Raw genomic sequence first — 21,261 nt, forward strand, 5'->3', positions numbered from 1 at the left:
AACTTATCCCTGCTCTGCAGCCATCTTGGAATTCTTGCCCATTTTTTAGTCTAGTTTATTTTAATTGAGTTATATGAATTCCTTCTACTTTGTGATTATTAACTCCTTGTCAGAAATATGGTTTGCGGGTATTTTCTCCCATTCCACAGATTGCCTCTTTATTTTGTCAGTTGTTTCCTTTGCTATGCAAAGGCACATGTGGATACACAGTGAAGCTATTTTTCTATAAACACTCAGAGTTCAGCCTTGCTAGATATAAAATCCTTGGTTATCATTTTCTTTCATTAACTTAAAAAAAATGTTGCTTCATTGTTGCCTTGTTTCATACTTTTTTTCAAAAGTCTGATGCTAGTCTGATTCTTTTGTCTTTGTAAAGTATTTGATTTTTACATCTGAAGGCCTTGAAGATTTTTTCTTTATTTTTATATTCTAATACTTTTATTATGTTTGTTTCAGAGTTTATTGCTAACTACTTAGTTACATGGAATTATAGTTCATAAAGGAAAGACAGGATAAATGCTTTCTTCCTCCTTTTGAAAAAAAATCAATTTTAAAATATATGAGTTGTCAGGAACCCTATAGCATCTTCAATAATAAGGGCTTTTTGGATTTGTTATGAACTTAGGGATCTTCATGGTTTACTTCAGTCTCTACTGGTTTTTTTACATAACTAGAGACCCAGTGCACAAATTTGCGCATATTGAAAGGAAATTAATTAGAAGAAATATTTTAATATCGCTATTCGCCTTTTCTCTATAATAGAAGTGTCAACCAAATTTATGATAGGCAATGACAGATTGAAACACACATGCGATTGGTGCCAGCGAGAGCTTTATATGTATCATGCATTCGCTAGTCAACTTAGCCTTATATATATATATAATAAACTTCCTTAATTAGACCTGATTTCTGATGTAGCTAAACTTTTCCAGCCCAGTGAAGCACCCCAACTTCTTTTTCAGGTAATTGTCAGCAACACAGCAGTAAATATCAACATGAAGCAGATTATTATTGTAGATCACGCAGGGAGAATAAAGGGTAAAATATTTAACTGCAGCAGTGTTTGACTATATTCTGTGTGGTAAGAAAACCTGAAGTCATTTTCAAGGTCCACCATTTTTTACTTCTTTTCAGTCGGGTCAAGTATCTAAACTTTCTAAATCTCCGTTTTCCAGCTAATGAAAAGAAAATAGGATTCTACTGAGTCTCCTATCTACCTACTCCAGGACTTCTGTGAGGATCACCTGAGATGAGGCATGTGAAAATGCTTCACAGATATTTGGTTAAACTGTGAAATGTGTGCACCTGGCTATAAAGCAAGTTGTGTTCCTGGGCTGAAGAAACTGCAAGAGACTAGTCGCTAGGGAGAGAAAGCCGGGTGTTGCTATGTGATGTCATTACCTAGCACCCAAAGCGACCATTTCAGGCTGGGCTGGGCTATGGGCCGCATTTTGCACCATGGGATCTTGGCAGCATTGGCTGCGATTTGGCGGGTGTTGCTCTGAGGTGGTGGCGGGGCCTATAACCCACTTGGGGGAAGCCGAGTGTTGCTTTTTGGGTGCCAGGTCTGTGGTGTCGTTTATTGTTAAATGGCCTGTCGCTAGGGAGAGGAAGCCAGGTGTTGCTATATGATGTCATTACCTGGTGCCCACAGCCACTGTTTTCGAGCTGGGCTGGGCTGTGGGCTGCATTTTGCACCATGGGGTCTTGGCAGTGTCGCCTGTGATTTGCTGGGCTGTTACTCTGGGGTGATGGTGGGGCCTGTGTCCCACTTCAGGTAAGCCAAGTGTTGCTTTGTGGGCACCAGGCCCGCAGTGCCATTTCTCTGTATATGGACAGTGCACATCATGGCAGCTCCTGTGTTGAGAGTCTACCCCTGGTGGTCAGTGTGTGTCATAGTGAGTGGTCGGATGGACACTTAGCATATTAGCCTTTTATATATATAGACTAGAGGCCCGGTGCACAAAAATTTGTGCATTCGGGGAGGAGGGGGGTCCCTTAGCCCAGCCTGTGCCCTCTCTCAGTCTGGGACCCCTCGGGAGATAACGACCTGCTGGCTTAGGCCTGCTCCTGGGTGGCAGAGGGCAGGCCCAATCCCTAGGTACAGCCCCTGGTCGAGCTCAGAGTAGGGCTGATTGGGGAGTTGGGGCACCGTCCCCTGTCACACACAGAGCAGGGCCGATCAGGGGGTTGGGGTGCCACACCCTGTCACACACAGAGCCACAGGGTGATCAGGGGGCTGGGGAGCTCCCCCCTATCAGGAACAGAGCAGGGCTGATCAGGGGGTTGGGGCGCCTTCCCCTGTCACGAACAGAGCAGGGTGGATAGGGAGGTTGTGGCCCCGCCCCCTGTCACACACAGAGCCGCAGGGCGATCAGGGGGTTTGGGCGCTGCCCCCTGTCACGCTGATCCCGGTGCTGGGAAGCATATTACCCTTTTACTATATAGGATAGAGGCCTGGTTTGCCCTGAAGGGTGTCCTGGATCAGGGTGGGGGTCCCGCTTGGGTGCCTGGCCAGCCTGCATAAGGGGATGATGGCTGTCTGCAGCTGGTCACACCCCCTTCAGGGTGGGGGTCCCCACTGGGGTGCCTGGCCAGTCTGGGTGAGGGGCTGAGGGCTGTTTTCAGGCTGGCGGGTGACTGAAGCTCCCAACCGCTCCTTTTCTTCTTTTGTTTTATTCTGGGCCAGCTTTAGCTCTGAGGCTTGGCTCCAGCTCTGAGGCCTCAACTGCTGAAAGAAGGTATCTGGTTTGTTTGGGTTCTATAATCGAAACACTGTTTCAACTCCAGGTCTGAGATCCCGGCTGGCTGAAAGCCGGTTTCTGGGGTTTTCTTTAGCTTCTATATTTGTAACAATGTTTCAAACTGCAAGCTCAAAGGCCGGCAGCGGCAGGCGGGGAATGTTGGCTTCCTCCGTCACTGAAGCAAGCAAGCCTCCTGTTCGCTTCAAGCTGCCTGGCTTCCGGCCGCCATCTTGGCTGGAAGTTAATTTGTATATCGCCCTGATTAGCCAATGGGAAGGGTAGCAGAGGTACGGCTAATTACCATGTTTCTCTTTTATTAGATAGGATGCCTGGCATACATGATTCAAAATATGCTAACATTCTATTGCCCTAAGTTTTTCATTATTTCAAAATAATCTTAACATCTAAAGGTCAGTTTTCAAATTTTAGTAGTACTTGTCTGTAAAATAGTAAATTTCATACTTTTTAGAAGGTAATTAATAATAAAGTCTATTAACATTTGGTAAATATCTAGGATTCTAAGTAATTTTAGATAACAATTTACCTAAATAATGTACTAATTTCCTACAATTTATTCTATAAAATATTTTTCTTCCACACATTGTAAAATAAACATTTGCTGAACTGATTATTACATGATCTAGTGTTATGTGATCATGTAATAAAGACTCTTTTTTTAAAATGCACAGGAATAGCATTAAAGGTTACCATGGAATCTGTAACTCTAAATTTCCTTCTGTCTTCTATGGTTTAAACATAATTATGTTGCATTTACACAGTGATTTTTAAAAATATTTCCATTGGGTTTATTTATTCTTTTTAAGAAGGGGGAAAAAAAGGAAATCTATGATTGTTTGTATGCAGAAGAGACTTAATCTCCTTGTGGCTGCCCAGACATTTCTTTTCCCACAGAACCTGTCTTTGTAGGCTTTATGAAAGACATAAATTAGAATATGTGCTTTACATGTTTGTATCAATAAGAACATTTTTACTTCTTTTCATTTTTTGTGATTTGTTTTTCATCTGTATACTTTTTAAACATATGGACTTAATTTAGATACCATAATGCCAAGTGAAATATAATTATGTGAATCATTTAATCTTCTGAATCCCATTTTTCTCCTTTTAAAACAAGATCTAGGGACTTTCAACTTGAGAATTATGTGGATTTTATTTCTCCACATTATATATTTCATCTAGCCAGTTGTGATATGGGCTTAGTTCAATAGCTGAATAAATGAGCTGTTCACCACTATTTCCTGTTAGAGAAGAGATTATGTGCTCACAATGAAATTAAAAACATTTTAAAACTTTTAATTTGTGAAATATAACACACATGAAGTACAAATGTAAATGAACATGTTAGTAAATTATTGGAAAAGGAAGAGTCATGTAACTACCATCCAAGCCAAGAAGTAGAATATTTTCATTATTCAAAAATCTCCCCGTCAGCCCCTCCTTTCACAGCCCACCTAGTACCATCTCTTCTCATTCTAGACAGAGCCCCCCTCTTGCCTTTTATATTAATTACTCACTTGCCTTCTTTTAATAATTTTATACTTGAGAATGCATCACTATAAAGTATAGTTTAATTTTGTTTCTCTTTGGAAACAAATGGAAATGTATAGAATTGTGTTGGTTTTTGTCTGACATTTTTGTTCAAAATTTTAGCTTACTTGTTCAGTTTGATACATTTTAACAAGTGTATTCACTCATATAATCAGCATCCAAAAGAAGATATAAAATATTTTCTCTCCCTAAAAAAGTTTACTTATGCTATTATCCAATCAATCCCTACCCATCACTATAGATTAGTTTTGGTATTCTGGGCGTATAATTTCTGAGTCCTAGGGTAGAAGTTTAACTTCCAAATAGTATACAAAAGTGGTTGTACAGTTTTACATTCCCATCAGTGCCAGTATTTAGTGTTGTTAGTTTAAAAAAATTAGGCCTTCTAATAAAAAAATGGTATGTCATTGTAGATTTCATTTGCATTTTTGTTGTAACAAATTATGTTGAGTAACTTTCCATGTGCTTATTGCCCATGTGTATTACTGGTATTTTGTAGTGTATTCAAGTGTTTTGTCCATTTTAAATTGGATTGTTTGTGGGTGGGATTTTTTGTTTTTTGTTTTGTTTTTTTGTGATTTGAAGAAGTTCTTTGCATATTCTGATACAAATCCATTGTTAGATTTATGTTCTATAGAATAATTTTTCCCTCTCTGTGTCTCTTTTTTAATCAGTCTCTGTGAGAGCTCATGGACTATTAAAAAAAATAACATATGAGCTAAAAATAGTTTTAGAAAACAAAAACAAAACAAAGGGCCCGGCTGGTGTGGCTTAGTGGTTGAGCTTCAACCCATGTACCAGGAGGTCACAGATTGATTCCTGATAAGGGCACATGCCTGGGTTTCAGCATCGATCCCCAGTAGGGAGCATGCAGGAAACAGATGATCAATGATTCTCTTACATTGTTGATATTTATCTTTCTCTCCCTCTCCTTCTCCTTCTCTTTGAAATAAATAAAAACATTTAAAATTTTTTTAAAACACAGAATATGCAACAGAGATCCTATATTGCCTACAAAATAAAAAATATTCATTATCTGGCCCTTTACATAAAAAGTTTGTTAACACTTGCCCAAGTGGTTTATTAGTATTATTCATCTTGTTTTTGTTTTATATACTGTACTTATTTGGGGTTCAATTTTTGCTGCTTTTTCTAGCTTAACCTCAGTGTTGTTATTGCATTATAGATCTAGTCTTGTCTAGTATAAACATTTAGAGCTATACATTTCCCTCTAAACACTGTTTTAGCTCCATCACACAATTATAAATTGTGTTTTCATTTTAATTCAATTAAAAATATTTCCTACTTTTCTTTGAGAGTTCTCTTTGACCCAGGGCTTATTTCCAAGTATTGCTCAATTTCTAAAAATGTGGATATTTTTTAGATACTACATTATTATTGATTTCTAGTTTAAAACTAGATTATGTTATCTGTGATTTTATTTCTTTCATATTCAGCTCTTTGGCCCAGACATGTGGTCTGTCTTCTAAATATCCCATTTGCACTGTGGGAACAAATGTATACTCTGCAGTTGTTGTGTACAGTGTTTTAAAAATGTTGGTTAGGCCAGTTATTTAGGTGTGTTGTTCAATCTTCTATATCTTTACATGCTTTTTTTTCCCCTGCTATTTTTTTTTCTATTAACTCAAGAAAGGGCTATTAAAATCTTCCACCATGGTTGTAGATTTGTTTATATCTAGTTTTCCCTCTGTATTATCTTCATTGACAGTGAGAAACTGATTTTCATCTTTACTTATCTGCCCAGTCTCCATGTATGTAATCAATCTTCCATCTTTATCCTTATCTGGCCCCCTTTGTAGACATTCTTACCAGCTTTGACTCTGGTTTACCTTGCTGAACTGACCAGGCACCTGGATACTCTCCTATTTTAGCTCTAGTACCTCTGCTGGGCCACCTTTCACTCACAGGCCTGCACTTCTTGACCTGTTCTGCCTCTGACTTCCCATGTCAGGCTGTTCTATGTCTTGACACCTTCTCACCCTGTTTAGGCTCTGTCACCACACAAAACTAGTCCTCTTGCTGCTACAGTTCTGTCTTTCCCCATTGAGTTGTGCCCCCAAAGAATGCTCTATTTTATTTAGAATTGGATATCCCATCTCTGGTTTCCCCTGCACATAGAGATTACCTATGGGCTCTCACACCCCATACTAGGCCACTAAACCCATCTTGCCTTCACCATAGATGCCTACATATTTCTGCCCCACAACATGAATTTAAGGGCTAAATTGTTCAGGAGGCACAGAGAAGGGGCTTTACCAACGTTTTAAAGGATATTTTCACTGGGTATAGAAATCTAGATTAATAGTTCTTTTTATTCTAGCACTTTAAAAATACCATTCTTTTACCTTCTTGCCTTAATGTTTCTTATGAGAAGTTAGCTTTCATTTGTATTATAATTCTCTATACCAAATGTGTCCTTCTTTTAGCTTCTTTTAAGATTTGTTTTTTATCTTTTAGCAATTTGATTAAGATATGCTTAAATGTAGTTTTCTTTGTATTTATCCCATTTAGGTTTCATTGAGCTTCTTAGACCTATGGATTAATGTCTACCATCAATTTTGGGAAGCCCTCGGTCACTATCTTTACAAATATCTTTTGCTATCATTATCTCTTCCCTCTTCCTCCTGGAACTCCAAACATATATTGTTTTATTTATAGTATTCCACAGATATTGGACTCCACTAGGGGTTATTTTTAGTCATTTTTTTCTTTGTTTTTCAGTTTGGATACCTTTTATTTTTTCCCTCTGATGTGTCCAGTTTACTGTTAAAAAACATCTAATAAATTCTTCATTTCTTATGCCATAGTTTTCACACCTACCATTTTCATTTGATCCTTTTAAAAAATAATTTGCATGTCTGTGGTGGCAGAATTTTTTTTCTGAATCCAATTATAAACATTTTTGAAAAGTGCAAAATCATAGTCAAATTATATAAGTGCCTCTTAATCAGGAAACAACAAATTCTTTTATATAATTAAAGGGTGTTTGTTTTCTGGGTTATTGTTCAGTTATTAGAGCTCATAAATGTGCTATTAAAAACAAATAATGGTTGGGTGGATGAGAAGAGATAAAAAAAAGAACTTATATACTTATATGCAAAGTCTATGGACATGGGAAATAGGGTAGTGAAGACCTGGAGGGGTGCATAGGGACTGGGAGGTGGAGGGGTAAGGGGGGGGGATGGGAAATATCTGTAATACTATCAATAATAAAAATATATTAAAAAATAATGGTGCAGGTACTGACAGATCAGTGGAATAATATAACAGATACACTAAATATCAATTTCTATCTCTACCTATATAACTCTCTATAAAAATTTAGGATCACAGTATGTCTATGAAGAGACTAAAAAGCTGGATCCCTACTTTCTTCTTATACAAAATTCAGGTACTTAAAATATTTACATATAAACAAAGTAAGTTATAAGAGGCCAGAAGAAATATTGCAGTTTTATTATCTTGGGGTATGGATGGCTATTCCAAGCATAAGCTAAAGTTTGAAGTCATAAAGGAAATGATTGATAGATTTAGTTACAAAACATTTCAAATGTTGAGGAAGAACAAAAAAGAAAGAAAAATAAATCTCTTTTGCTTCCAATGAAGATGATTATTATAATAACTCTTTAATAAAAAAAATTGGTAATTCAAGGAAAGGATTAAACATTATTCTGCCTTTCTAGAGGATAACTAAGCCCCATTTAATGAGAGAAAGCTGTTCTTTATTGAAGAATGCAAGCTAATAAATAGATACAATCAGAAAAATCAATGGAACTCCCAATAAAATAATTCTTTTAGGCAAGAATAATTAATGGATGCTAAAATTATAAGGAAGGGAAAAGGTTGTTGGAATAGGACCTTCTCAGAGTGACCAAGTGTGACTCCACAGATTGGTATTCAATGAAAATGGAAAAATACGTCTTTACAATGGAGAGATCTGGTGGTCATCAGTGTAATTGGTAAATGACAAAGCTTGGCATTTAAGAATTGGACAAATGGGCATTACAAGCCTCTTGATGTGTTGCAATGTGTGGTATTGCAACATACCAAGCATCACTATGACATATTTTGCAAAAATCTGTAATTTGAATCAAGCTCAGACTTTAAGTCTAATTTCCTGTCTATAAAATTACTAAGAATAGAGGAAAAAGTTAAATGACACCTGAGGAAGCAATAAGGCAAACTCAAATAGTGGGACTTTCTACAAGACAATAGGCTTGAACTCTTTGAAAAGTCAGTGTCATAAAAATGTCCTATATTAAATTAGACTAAAAAGGCACATCAGAAATATTATGCAGGTCCCTTTTTTTTTGAATCCAGGTCTTGTTTGTTTGTTTTTAAAGAGCTCTAAAGGAGTTTTTGAAAACAATTGGGAATATATGAATCTGAATTGGATATTGGATTATATTAGGGAATTACTTTTGACTTTCTCAAAGGTAATAATGGTAAAATGACTTACATTTAAAAGATGAAAATTTAAAATTTTTTATAAAACAATAAACACACACATTGATAAATGACACAAATATGTTAAATTTTGAGGGTTGTATCTATTGGTTATTTTACTATTCAAAAAAAACCTCTTAATTATGTTTGAAATTCCCATAATGAGAAGGAAAAAACAAATTAAGACAACAAATTAAAGTGTTTTACACTTGATAGACTGGCAAAATTAAGATAGTAGCTGATGCTGGCAACTGGTATTCTCATCATCTGTTTATAGGAATCAAATGGACATAATTTTTATGGAGCACAGTCTATTGATATGTATTAAAATTTAAAATACATAAGATCCTAACAAGCAATTTCATCCTATCTAATAAAAGAGTAATGTGCAAATTGACCATCACTCCAACTCACAAGATGGCCACCACAAGATGGCCGGCAGGGGAGGGCAGTTGTGGGCAATCAGGCCAGCAGGGGAGGGAAGTTAGGGGTGACCAGGCCTGCAGGGGAGGCAGTTGGGGGGACAAGGCCTGCAGGGGAGGGAAGTTAGGGGTGACCAGGTCTGCAGGGGAGGACAGTTAGGGGTGACCAGGCCAGCAGGGGAGGGCAGTTAGGGGTGACCAGGCTGGCAAGGGAGGGCAGTTAGGGGTGACCAGGCTGGTAGAAGAAAGCAGTTAGGGGCAATCGGGCTGGCAGGGGAGCAGTTAGGAGTCGATCAGGCTGGCAGGGGAGTGGTTAGGGGCAATCAGGCAGGCAGACCAGCGAGGGGTTGGGAGCCAGCAGTCTGGTGGGATCGGGCCTAAATAGGCAGTTGAACATCCCTTGAGGGGTCCCAGATTGGAGAGGATGCAGGCTGGGCTGAGGGACACACACCCCCCGTGCATGAATTTCGTGCACCGGGCCTCTAGTTTCTAAATATTTGTCTTAACAAGATAATTAGTGCATTGCAAAAAGATGCAAGGATGGCCTTTGCAATGTTATTTTTAAATTTTTAATTCAGTTATTGTGATGACATTGGTTAATAAAATTTTATATGTTTCAAGTGTACAAGTCTAAAATACATCATCTGGCCCTGGCTGGTTTGGCTCAGTGGATAGAATGTCTGCCTGTGAATGGAAGGGTCCCGGGTCCAATTCTGGTCAAGGGCACATGCCCGGGTTGTGGGCTCAACTCCTAGTACGGGGTATGCAGGAGACAGTCGATCAATGATTTTCTCTCATCATTGATGTTTCTATCTTGTTCTCCCTTCCCCTTCCTCTCTGAAATCTATAATATATGTACTTTATCTGTACTTTGCATTATATATGGAAGTTCCTTAAAAAATTAAGATTTTTGGGGGGATATCTCGATATCTCTCTGAAAAATTTGAAAACTTCTATTCATAAAGATAAATGTACCCTTATGTTCATCGCAATAATTATTTACGGTGGCCAAGATATAGAATTGTTCTTTTTTATTCCATTATTATATAAGACTAGAAAAAAAACTAATTTTTATCAATGAAAGAGCTATTAAATGTATTATGATGCATTAATACAGTGCCATGTAAAAATGGCATCTAGCCATGTAAAAATTATTAATATAAATCCACATTTATTGCATTCATTGATACAGAGGAAAATTCATTACACGTATTGAATTAAAAAGGCAGATTATGGCCCCGGCTAGTGTGGTTCAGTTGGTTGAAGCATTTTCTGGTATACTAAAAAGTAGCAGGTTTTATCCCCAGTTAGGGAACATGTGGGAGGCAACTGAGCGATGTCTCTCTGTCACATCTCTCTCTCTCTCTCTCTCAAACAAATATATATATATATATATATATATATATATATATATATATATATATATACTAGTAGCCTGGTGCATGAAATTTGTGCACATTAAAAGGGAATTAATTGCCCTAACTGGTTTGGCTCAGTGGATAGAGCATCAGCCTGTGGACTCAAGGGTCCTGGGTTCGATTCCAGTCAGGGGCATGTACCTTGTTTGTGGGCACATCCCCAGTGGGGAGTGTGCAGGAGGCAGCTGATGGATGTTTCTCTCTCATTGGTGTTTCTAACTCTCTATCCCTCTCCCTTCCTCTCTGTAAAAAATCAATAAAATATATATTTTTTTAAAAAGGGAATTAATTAGCGGAGATACTTTAATATTGCTATTTGCCCTTTCTCTATAATAGAAGTATGAGAGATGAAAGGAAATGAGTAAAATGTATATGAAAATAATATATAAATTTATTAATAAACAGTAACAAAAGGATATAACAACAACAGAGCCATGATATAGAAATGACAAAAACATGATATGAAAACAACAAAAACATGATATAAAAACAACAGTGATGCAAACAATGACTGATAAAGTGATTAACTTATTCTAATATCTCCCTGTACACCACATTAAGAGTGAAAACACTTTCAGAGTGCTTGACTAATTTCCCTTGTGATGAAGTATTTAGAACTTTAACTGAAATGTCATATGCTCTTCAAACTCGAGAGAAAGCAACATATAACTGACCATGTGCGAAAACGGGTTCAGGTAGGAATATGCCTACTTTGTCTAGAGTTTGTCCTTGTGATTTATAAATAGTCATCACAAATGCTGGCATCACGGGAAACCGTCGTTGAATCAATTTAAATTGGAGGCCAGTGTCAGATGGGGACAAATTAATTCTTAGAATCAAAACAACCTCTCCCTCTGCAGATCCTGTTAATACTTCAGCTTTGATAATGTTAGGTCATAATCTTTTGGTAATAAATCTGGTACCATTAGAAAGACCCCATTTACTATTGAGATTTCTCAATAGCATGATGATTGCACCCACTTTCAATTTTAATTTATGACACAGCATTCCCAAAGAAGTAATACTATTAAGAAATTCAATGGGAAAATTTTCCTTTTCAGCATCATCTGTGGAATCAATGGAATCATCACTCAAATATGTGTGAAAATCTCCATCGAGTATATCCAAATTTTCTTCATTTAATTTTTGAACATGCTCATTTTTTGGATAAAGAATTGCACGTTTAGATATATTTTTAATATTATAGCAGTTGTTCTCTACCTTGGCTGCACATTAGAATCACCTGGGAATCTTTTTAAAATCCTGATTCCTGGGCCTCATGCTCCGGAAATTGTTTCTTTGTTATGGGATGGGGCCACAAAATTAGTAACAAAGAAACAGAATTTCCGGAGGATGAGGCCCAGAAATCAGTTTTTAAAAAGATTCCCAGGTGATTCTAATGTGCAGCCAAGATTGAGAACCACTGATCTATAGATATAGTATTTCCAAAGGTAGCTTCAATAATAGATCCTTTACAAATCATTTCACTTCCATGCTCTACTTCGAGGGTGGGTTCCTTCCTGAAACCTCGCCTCCAGGAAACATATTCTCTCTTCCCTGCTGTCAGGGGCCAGGGTGCGGGTGAATAGGATTCCTAGCTGGCAGGCCCCTGACAGCAAACTGACCACCTGTCGATTCTGTGAGGAATGGGGCTCCCTCCTCCCTCCTGTCAGGGTCCAGGGTGCAGGAGAATGGGGTTCCTGGCTGGCAGGCCATTGACAGCAAGCTATCCAACAGCGGATTCTGTGAGGAATGGGGCTCCCTCCTTTCTACTGTCAGGGTCTGGTTTGAGGGTCAGCCATGCCCCCTGTTGGGCCAGACCCAGAGTTCTACCACACCGTGGCCTCCACCTCAGCAACCCAGAACTGACTGCTGCTGGGCGCTCCTGGTGCTCTGAGGGTGGGTTCTTTCCTCAGGCCAAACGGAAAACAGCGGGGAGGGCGCAGCCCTTGGCAAAGCGACCCAGGATTCAGTGGGTCCATGCTCTGAGGGCGAGTTCCTGCCTCAAACCCTGCCCTCGCCGGAAACAGCTCCAGGAAACAGCTCCGGGGAGGGCACAGCCATTGCCAAGACAACCCCTGCAGGACTGACTTCCTTCTGCTTGGTCACGGTTCTGGCCGTGATGTTACATCCAGGGTTTTTATATAAGTAGATATTTTAAAGGCAGATAATGAAACACCACATTTATATAGGACAATCCCATAATGTGTGTATCCACATATTTGCTTTGAAAAAAGTCTAAAAAGATAATCATATTTGCTAGAAAAGTCTTTAAAAAGATGATCACAGAGACCATGGGATTGGGAAAATTTGGGTGATTTAAAAAATTCTCTTCATTATAACTTTTGTATTACAGTTGACCCTGAAAGATGTGGGGATGAGGGCCACCAACCCGCCATGTAGTCAAAAATCCACATGTAACTTTTGACTCCCAAACGTTTAACTACTCATAGCCTACTATTGAGACTGGAAGCCTTACTGATAACATAAAAATATGTTAATCAATACATATTTTATATGTTCTATGTACAGTGTACTATGTTCTTAGAATAAAGTAAGCTAGAGAAAAGAAAATGTTGTTAAGAAAATTATAAGGAAGAGAAAATACATTTATGATATGTATATATACTATGGGTTTACAGTTGTATGCAAAACAGTTTATTCTTGTATTATTATTTATTAATTATTGTATTATTTTCCATATGAATAACTATAAACATACTTTTGCTCCACCCTGTATTTATTAAAAACAATCCATGTATGAGTGGACCTGCACAGTTTAAACACTGTGTTGTTCAAGGGTCAACTGTATTTCAATTTATACCTGAGAATTTATTAGTTTATAATTTGAAAAAGTCTCTTATGGGGGAAGAAAGGTGCTTTTGAAAACTGGTGCTTTTAAATAGCATTCATGATAATATGTAAATGAAAAAATCAACAAGAAACCAAATCATATTTACTATATGACCTCACTGAAGCCATTCCTTGTTTTGTTAGTATTTACTGATATTGGGGAAAATTAGGAATGCAAGTTGCTTCTGTAGTTATTACAAGCTGACCCCTGCAATTGTTTATACTCCTGATTTTTAAATGAACCCTGGGCGTCCAGAATAAGAATCCTTTATGTTCCATTCACCTGTTTTCACACAGAGCCTTCCAGGCCTGCCCTGTATAACTCTGCACATTCATCCCTCTTTCCCAAGCACACCACCCCAGTGCTGAAATTCCACCATGCTCAATGCAGTCTCCCATACCTGCTGGCCATTTCATGATTCCATCTCAGTCTCCTCCTCAGCTTCATATACCTCTTTCCTCTGTCCATTCACCTTCCTGGCTGGAAACTCCGTTTACTTCCCATAGACTCTACCTATATTATTTAGATATTCCTGATGAAGTTGAGATAGTGATTTAAATTGAAGATTAAAATGTGAATTTCTTGAAATAGTCTAATCAAGAATGTATGCTAAATCTTTGTTACCTAAATTAGGACAAATTATTTCATAGACCACATGGATTACCAGTGCAAGTTTACTTTATTGAATTCCAACCAAATCAACTAGATTGTCTTTTTTATCTGTACTGGTAACATGGTGCCCATGCACACTCAAGTGATACTATATGCCTGGATAAAAATCAGAATTTTTGGTTCAGTCATTTATAGTATACTTCTAATATATACTAGTAAATTTATAGTATTCTCTAAATAAAACTTGACTTAATCTGATTCTTGGATATAGATAGAACCACAGAAGGTTATTTGTATATTTATCAACCTCTGAAATGAAACTCATATTAATTGAGTATCTCATTATTCTATTACATATCTCATTATATGATGGGTATTAATATCCTTATTTTAATGGTGAGGAAACTCAAGTTTCAGGAAATGAAATATTTTTCCAATATCATAGTCATAAGTAGTAGCTCTGGGATTTGATACATGGCTATATAATTAAGTAGTCTATTCTCTTTCAATAATACCAGTAGGCAGGTACTGGCTACTCTTACATGGATTGCTAGTCTGTTTTGTTATTTTGAAGAGTGCTCATTAAATCACAGTCATAAAGCCCCCCAATCTAGGTAAAAATGTAAAGTTACCCAATAATTTTAATTGTCTAATTATTTAGGAAGTTTATTTTACTATTACAAATATTTAGGGATGTTTATAGTGGCATCAGACCATTTTTACAAAATTATTCTTCTACCTCCATAAGGAGTAGGTGCCTTATCATTGGGGTGACCATAAATATTAACATATGTGTTGGTACAGTTTGCTCTCTGTTTTAGGCAAAACTTCCTCAGCTGCCTTTAATGCATTCATCAAAATCATGTGCCTTTTTTTTATAGAGGAAAGAAAGTATAAATTATTTTTTGTTTATACAACCAACATATTATACAGAGTTGGTTAAACCACTCTACCTGTTTCCTCATTGTATAAAAAAAGTGTTAGAGTACATGTTCTCTAGGCTCCAACACTAATATTTGATGAATGTGACATTGACCGAAAAACTTTCATTTAATGTTTATTAATAATGACTAATTTTCTATGCCAGGGACTGCAGTAGATACTGGAATATTGTTCTTCCTAGCCTCATGGCTGACTCTTTCACCCACAGTGTAACTGCTCAAATGTCACTGTTTCATTGACACTGTCTCCTTGCACTTTCTACTCTCTATTCTTCATCTCTGTTATATTTTTCTCCAATCACTTTTCAACATCTCATATAATATATAGATTTTTATTTTATATCTTGCCCCAAAATAATATTAGCTCCATGCGAATAAGAATTTCTATTTGCATTCACTTTGGAAAAAAAATCCCTGGTGCCTCAAAAACTGTCTGGCACATGGTAGTCATTCTTAATATTTACTGTACGACAATGATTTTTCTGAGAAAAACATTCTAGAGCTTTTCTAATCATATTGCTTACACAACTATAAAAGGATAGACTATCATCCTATGTTAGGAACGTTGAGGAATTCTGGAACATACCTCCAGAAGCTGGCACATTCACATCTTTTCTCCAAAGTTGGCCTGCCATAGCTTCTTTAAAATAATACATCTATCTTACCTAATAATAGACAAACATGGTAATTGACCGTACCTTCACTACGCCTCCCATGGGCTAATCAGCGTGATATGCAAATTAACCACCAACAAAGATGGCGGTTAATTTGCATACTAGGTTCCAAGTGGTGGAGCGAAGTCTGACGGCCCAGGGCTGGAGCAGTGAGGCCTCACGGCCCGGGGTGGGCATAGCAGTGAAGCCTCACGGCCCCAGGATCAGTGGAGCAGCGAGGCCACACAGCCCTGGGATTGATGGAGCAGCAAGGCCTCACGGCCCCGGGATTGGTGGAGCAGCGAGGCCTCACGGCCCCAGGGTTGGCGGAGCACCAGCGCCAGGTGGAGCAGCGAGGCCTCATGGCCCGGGGTGGGCATAGCAGCAAGGCCTCATGGCCCCGGTGCCAGGCGGAGCAGCGAGGCCACATGGCCCCAGTGCCAGGCAGAGCAGCAAGGCCTCACGGCAGGGCTGGTGGAGCAGCAAGGCCACATGGCCCCGGGGCTGACGGAGCAGTGAGGCATCACGGCCGTGGTGCCAGGTGGAGCAGCCAGGCCACAGGGCCCCAGTGCCAGGTGGAGCATAGAGGCCTCACGGCCCCGGGGCCTGCTGAGCAGCGAAGCCTGATGGCTCCGGGGCAGCTCTGGCCAGAGCCCAGCCAGAGCAAAGGAGGAAAACCGGTGCCAGAAGCCAAGGGAAGGGAAGGCCTATTGCACGAAGGCCTCTAGTATATATATAAAAGCCTTGAGACCAGCTGACTAACTGGTAGCTATGATGGACACTTACCACCAGGGGGCGGACGCTCAATGCAGGAGTGGAAACCACAGGCATGGAAACATGGAACACACTGATGGATCTCAGAAGGAAGCAGAGAGGAGGAAGGGTGGAAAGAGATTAACCAAAGATGTTATATGCATACTAGAGGCCCGGTGCACGGATTCGTGCACCAGTGGGGTCCCTCGGCCTGGCCTGCACTCTCTCACAATCTGGGACCCCTCAGGGGATATTGGAGAGCTAGTTTCTGCCTGATCCCTTCAGGCCAGGCTGAGGGTCCCCACTGGTGCATGAATCCATGCGCCAGGCCTCTAGTAGAGATATAAACATAAAATGGTCTCTTTATCTCCCTTACTAGACTGTAGTTTCCTGAAGGACAATTAAAATCCTTATTTATTGCCCGGATGGTGTTGTTAAGTGGTTGAGCATCAACATATGAACCAGGAGTTCATGGTTTAATTCCTGGTCTGGGCACATGCTGGGGTTGCGGACTCGATCCCCAAGAGGGGGTGTGCAGGAGGCAGCCAATCAGTGGTTCTCTCTCATCATTGATGTTTCTATATCTTCCTCTCCCTTCCTCTCTGAAATAAATAAAAACTATATTTTAAAAAATTCTCATTACTTACAGATTCTGTATTTGTGAATTTGTATCCCTCCTAAAATTTGTTACCTACAAATCAATACTTGGAATGCTTTTGCCGTCAATAGTGGACATGTGCAGAGCACTGAAAAATTTGAGTAGCCTAATGAGCATGCTTCCAGCTGAGGCTGAACAAAAGCATGTTCTCCCTTCTTGTTTCAGCTCATACTGTTAGCACGTATACTTTTCACAGTCTATTTAGTGTTATGCTTTTCATAGTTTTGTACTTTAAGCTAGTGATTTTGTTTAAAATGGTCCCCGTACTGTAGGAGCTCCAACCCAGAAAGCTCCATGCTGTTTTTTGCTAGTCCAAAAAAAAAAAAACCATGTGGGGGGACCAGAGGGGACAGACATAGACTTTATTGCTTCCATCTGGGGCAGACCCCATGGTGACCAGTTTGGTGAGTTTCCACACTAGGTTGGGGGAGTCTAGGAGTTTATCTAGCAAAGGAGAGAGGGAGAGAGAGGGAGCCGTGCTGGGAAAGGCCTGCGTGCAGGCCAAGGACAGAGAGTCTGGTGAGGCTTGTTAGCCGTCAAGGACATGGGAAACACTCTATAAGCTGCTCTGCTCCTTGTGGCCTCTGGCCAGGCAGACACTGTTCTTCTGACTGGGAGGAGGGATTGGGCTATATCTTCACTTGATACTGCACTACAGCCCCTAAGCAGAGTGCTGCAGAGCTCCGTTTTCTAGTATTCTTAAGTGCAGGAAGGCTGTGATGTGCCTGACAGAAAACGTGTGCTCAATAAGCTTCATAGTTCCGTTGGCCATGGGTTCAATGTTAATGAATCAAACACACATATTCAATAAGGTGCTTTTAAGCAGAAACACACATAAAACAAGGATACATATTGATCAGTTGATGAAAATGTTCTGACCAGAGGCTTTCAGAAACTAAATTTTCTTTTTCCCCTAGGAGTAATAGTTCAGTCTTCACTAATTCACTGTTTGTCATGAATTATAGAATGTAACTACCACAAGTAATGAGAACTGACTGTATCTGCCATTGTGCTATGCTTAGCACTTAGTGTTTAGTAGATGGCCCAAGAGGATTATGAGCAAATGCCTGCAATAGAGGGAATTGAAAGGAATAAACCAACTCATTGGAAATGTTAAATATTGGAGCTCAGGAATTGGGATTTTAATACCATGCAGGCCAATGGGAAGCTGTTGGAGACTTTCTCCTGGAGTGATCTTTAGATGTTGATTGAATGTGCTAGATGGTGTGATGAACAGAATGAATAACCCTGGGGCCCTGCTCTCAAGGAGTACTGCAGAAGCTCTGAGGGGCCCTTATGAAGATGAATTTCCCAGGGATTTATAGGATGGGTTAGAACTGAGAGAAATGAAAGCACAAAACCAAGTCTTGTAGCTACTGAAGCAATCCTAATATGAGGTAGTAAAGACCAGAATTAGGGTGTTGCAGGGAGAACAGAGGAATGTGGTGTAAGTACTCAAGTTATTGTGAAGTGAACAGCAGTCAATGCCTTGGTACAGAAGAAGATGGGAGTAGGACTAAATAAAACTCAAGTTTGTTTTAATTTTGCCCCCGGCTTTGCTAGTTGCTGTGTTTGCAAATGTTTTCCTCCTCTAAGGTTATTACTCTGTAATGTGCTGAGTTCTTTTAAGACATTAGTAATGGGGTCATAGTCCTCATCTTTTATAACTAACAAGCTGACGAATTGTTTGGTGTTTGGGGCTGAGAGCTGGGGATAATAGATATAATTTTATAATTAATAGTGAATTTTTATAGTTAATTGTGAAATTTTGCCTAGCGGGATGGAGGGAGTCCAGAATTGAGTTATCCTTTTTGTTTTAAACTGAAAATGTGTGCCATCCAAGTGATTTCTGCAGTCATGATAAGTTATATTCAGCATTGTATACATAAATGTCACTAATGCAAATTTTACTACTATATTCTTAGAGAGTAAGAGATCAGTCATTCATTGAGAAATGTGTGTGAAAAAATACAGAGACCTGGGGATCAGCATTAATTCTGTTTTCAGTGGCATATATAAAGTAGTAAGCTTTTTAAGTTTGTAAAGTAAATCCTTCATTGTATAGTGCTCAGTATCTTTCTTTACAGTTTCCATAAACTGAGAAATAAAACTTTGTTTTCATTCAGCATGATATTAGAAAGCTTTAGGTTTGGAAAGCTATTTAGTTAAACTTTAAATACTTTTGCAATGCACTTTTTTAAAATTAAAACTTATCTTTTAAAAAACAGTTTATATCTTAGTATAAATTATTTGCATTACCAGTTGTTTTATATGGTTATGCAAAAATGACTTCCTACTTGGAATCTTTGAAATAATACTTTTTTTCTGGTAAATTCATCTCAGATAATCAAGAAATGTAGATGTCTTTATGTTGATTTTCAAGAAAGAATTTGTATAGCATTTTAAACCAGTAGTATTTGTTCTATCTGTGGCTAAATACCACATGTGTTAAACACTACTTGGGATTAAAAATTAAAGGAATTTTTATGTCCTTTATATTTTCTCATCTGCTTGTTTAATGTATCTGTGTGAACAAAGCTATGTTTGTGAAGTATATTAAGTTTTGTTTAGCCTTCTTCTCAACTGCAAGTACTCCATGGACCTTAATTCAAGGTTCGTCTCCCTGGACTGATTGATACATAAACAGAAGACAGATGGTGTATAGATGACTCTGATGATAATTCATTTTTTAGCTAGTCATGAAGATATTTTGATTACAGAGTATTAAGTAATTATAACACAGTCTTCAATGTTAGTCTTGCCCAAAAGGGAGCACATGGAAAACAAGTTACATGTTATTCATACCCAACAAAGGATGCACTGTGGTGAAATGATTTTAATTCCCAATGCTAGATTAGGACTGGAGTTGTTTAAAATATGTCACATTGTAAGCTAAGTCAATTACACACAGACCAAATAAAAAAGGTAACTGCACAGTTTTGAGGCATAAATATTTGTTTTGGGAAGTATTTAGATGTTACTATATAAAAGAAACCAGTATTTTTACATTTAGGTAACAGTTTGTGTACAGCTAATTAAAAAATTACATGGCTTGATTTTAAGTTTATGTGAATCGTAATCACCATGGAGCTTGCTTTTCGTGTCATGAATTTAAAACTGAAATCAGAGTGCTCACAATTCAACAGCATGTTATATCCCTGCTGTTTTTAAAGTTTTGGAAAAAGAAATCCAAGCAAAATGTCAGAAAGACAAAAACTAATTAGAATTGTCTGAATAGATAGGCCACTTAAATTTTCATTTACACATATTAGTTACACTTTATGTCTCTGTTTTTATTTCACAATAGGATAATTGATCGCTTAGATGGAGTTCGTTTGTTGTGGTCCTTGCTGAAAAACCCCCACCCAGATGTGAAGGCCAGCGCTGCTTGGGCCCTCTGTCCCTGCATCCAAAATGCCAAGGTAATAAACTATAGGTCATTCAATTCTGGGATCTCTAATACTATTTTGAATAATGTCACCACAGTCCACCAATTGCTTTTGACATTTTTTGGTCAGATTTATCTGGTGGAAAGAGTCCTGAACATTTGTGCCAAATTATTTTGGAACAATGTCTTTTCCTGGTCAGTTTTTAGATGCCAAATGAAATTAGGCTAAGATGGCACAGTGTTTACTAAGTTCTACTTGGCTGGGGCAATTGAAACAAGTACCCCAGAAAAGTTGACGATTTTATCCTCTTGGATGATAAGAAATTTGCCTGCATTCATTGGCTACTTTCAGAAGCACAAGACTGCTCTTATCTTATTTATAGCACAAAATATAACAGTGAAAGATCACTACATTGTTACCTTGAAAAAGTCACTTAATTTCACAAATCACACTTTTCTTATCTATCAGTAAGGATTGATATTAAACCTATGAATAAAATTTTTACATGAATGAAAATACTGAACTGGAAATTTCTGAATTCTTTTAGCTCTTCATTTTAAAATTTTATTCTTTTTTGTTGTTGTTGTTAATCCTCACCAGAGGATATTTCTCTATTGATTTTTAGAGAGAGTGGAAGGGAGAGATAGAGACAGAGAGAAACACTGATGTGAGAGACACATTGATTGGTTGCCTCCCACATGAGCCCTGACCAGGGCCAGGGATTGAGCCTGCAACTGAGGTACATGTCCTTGAGCAGAATCCAATGCAGGACCCTTTAGTC

General features: G+C 38.5%; 1 protein-coding gene across 3 annotated transcripts in view; it reads left to right on the forward strand.

Annotated features, from left to right (window-relative positions):
* ODAD2 (outer dynein arm docking complex subunit 2) overlaps positions 1 to 21,261 on the forward strand; it is a 235,563-nt gene that overhangs the window by 115,312 nt on the left and 98,990 nt on the right. For all 3 annotated transcript variants that reach the window (XM_070407349.1, XM_070407348.1, XM_070407347.1), the window contains one exon: positions 20,399 to 20,513. In XM_070407349.1, the coding sequence (XP_070263450.1) occupies positions 20,399 to 20,513 (115 nt within the window). The remainder of the gene's footprint in view (positions 1 to 20,398; positions 20,514 to 21,261) is intronic.

Source organism: Myotis yumanensis, unplaced genomic scaffold (assembly GCF_028538775.1).
Source record: "Myotis yumanensis isolate MYYU_CA2020_CCGP unplaced genomic scaffold, mMyoYum1.0.hap1 SCAF_1, whole genome shotgun sequence".
In the NCBI taxonomy this organism is placed as follows: Eukaryota; Metazoa; Chordata; class Mammalia; order Chiroptera; family Vespertilionidae; genus Myotis; species Myotis yumanensis.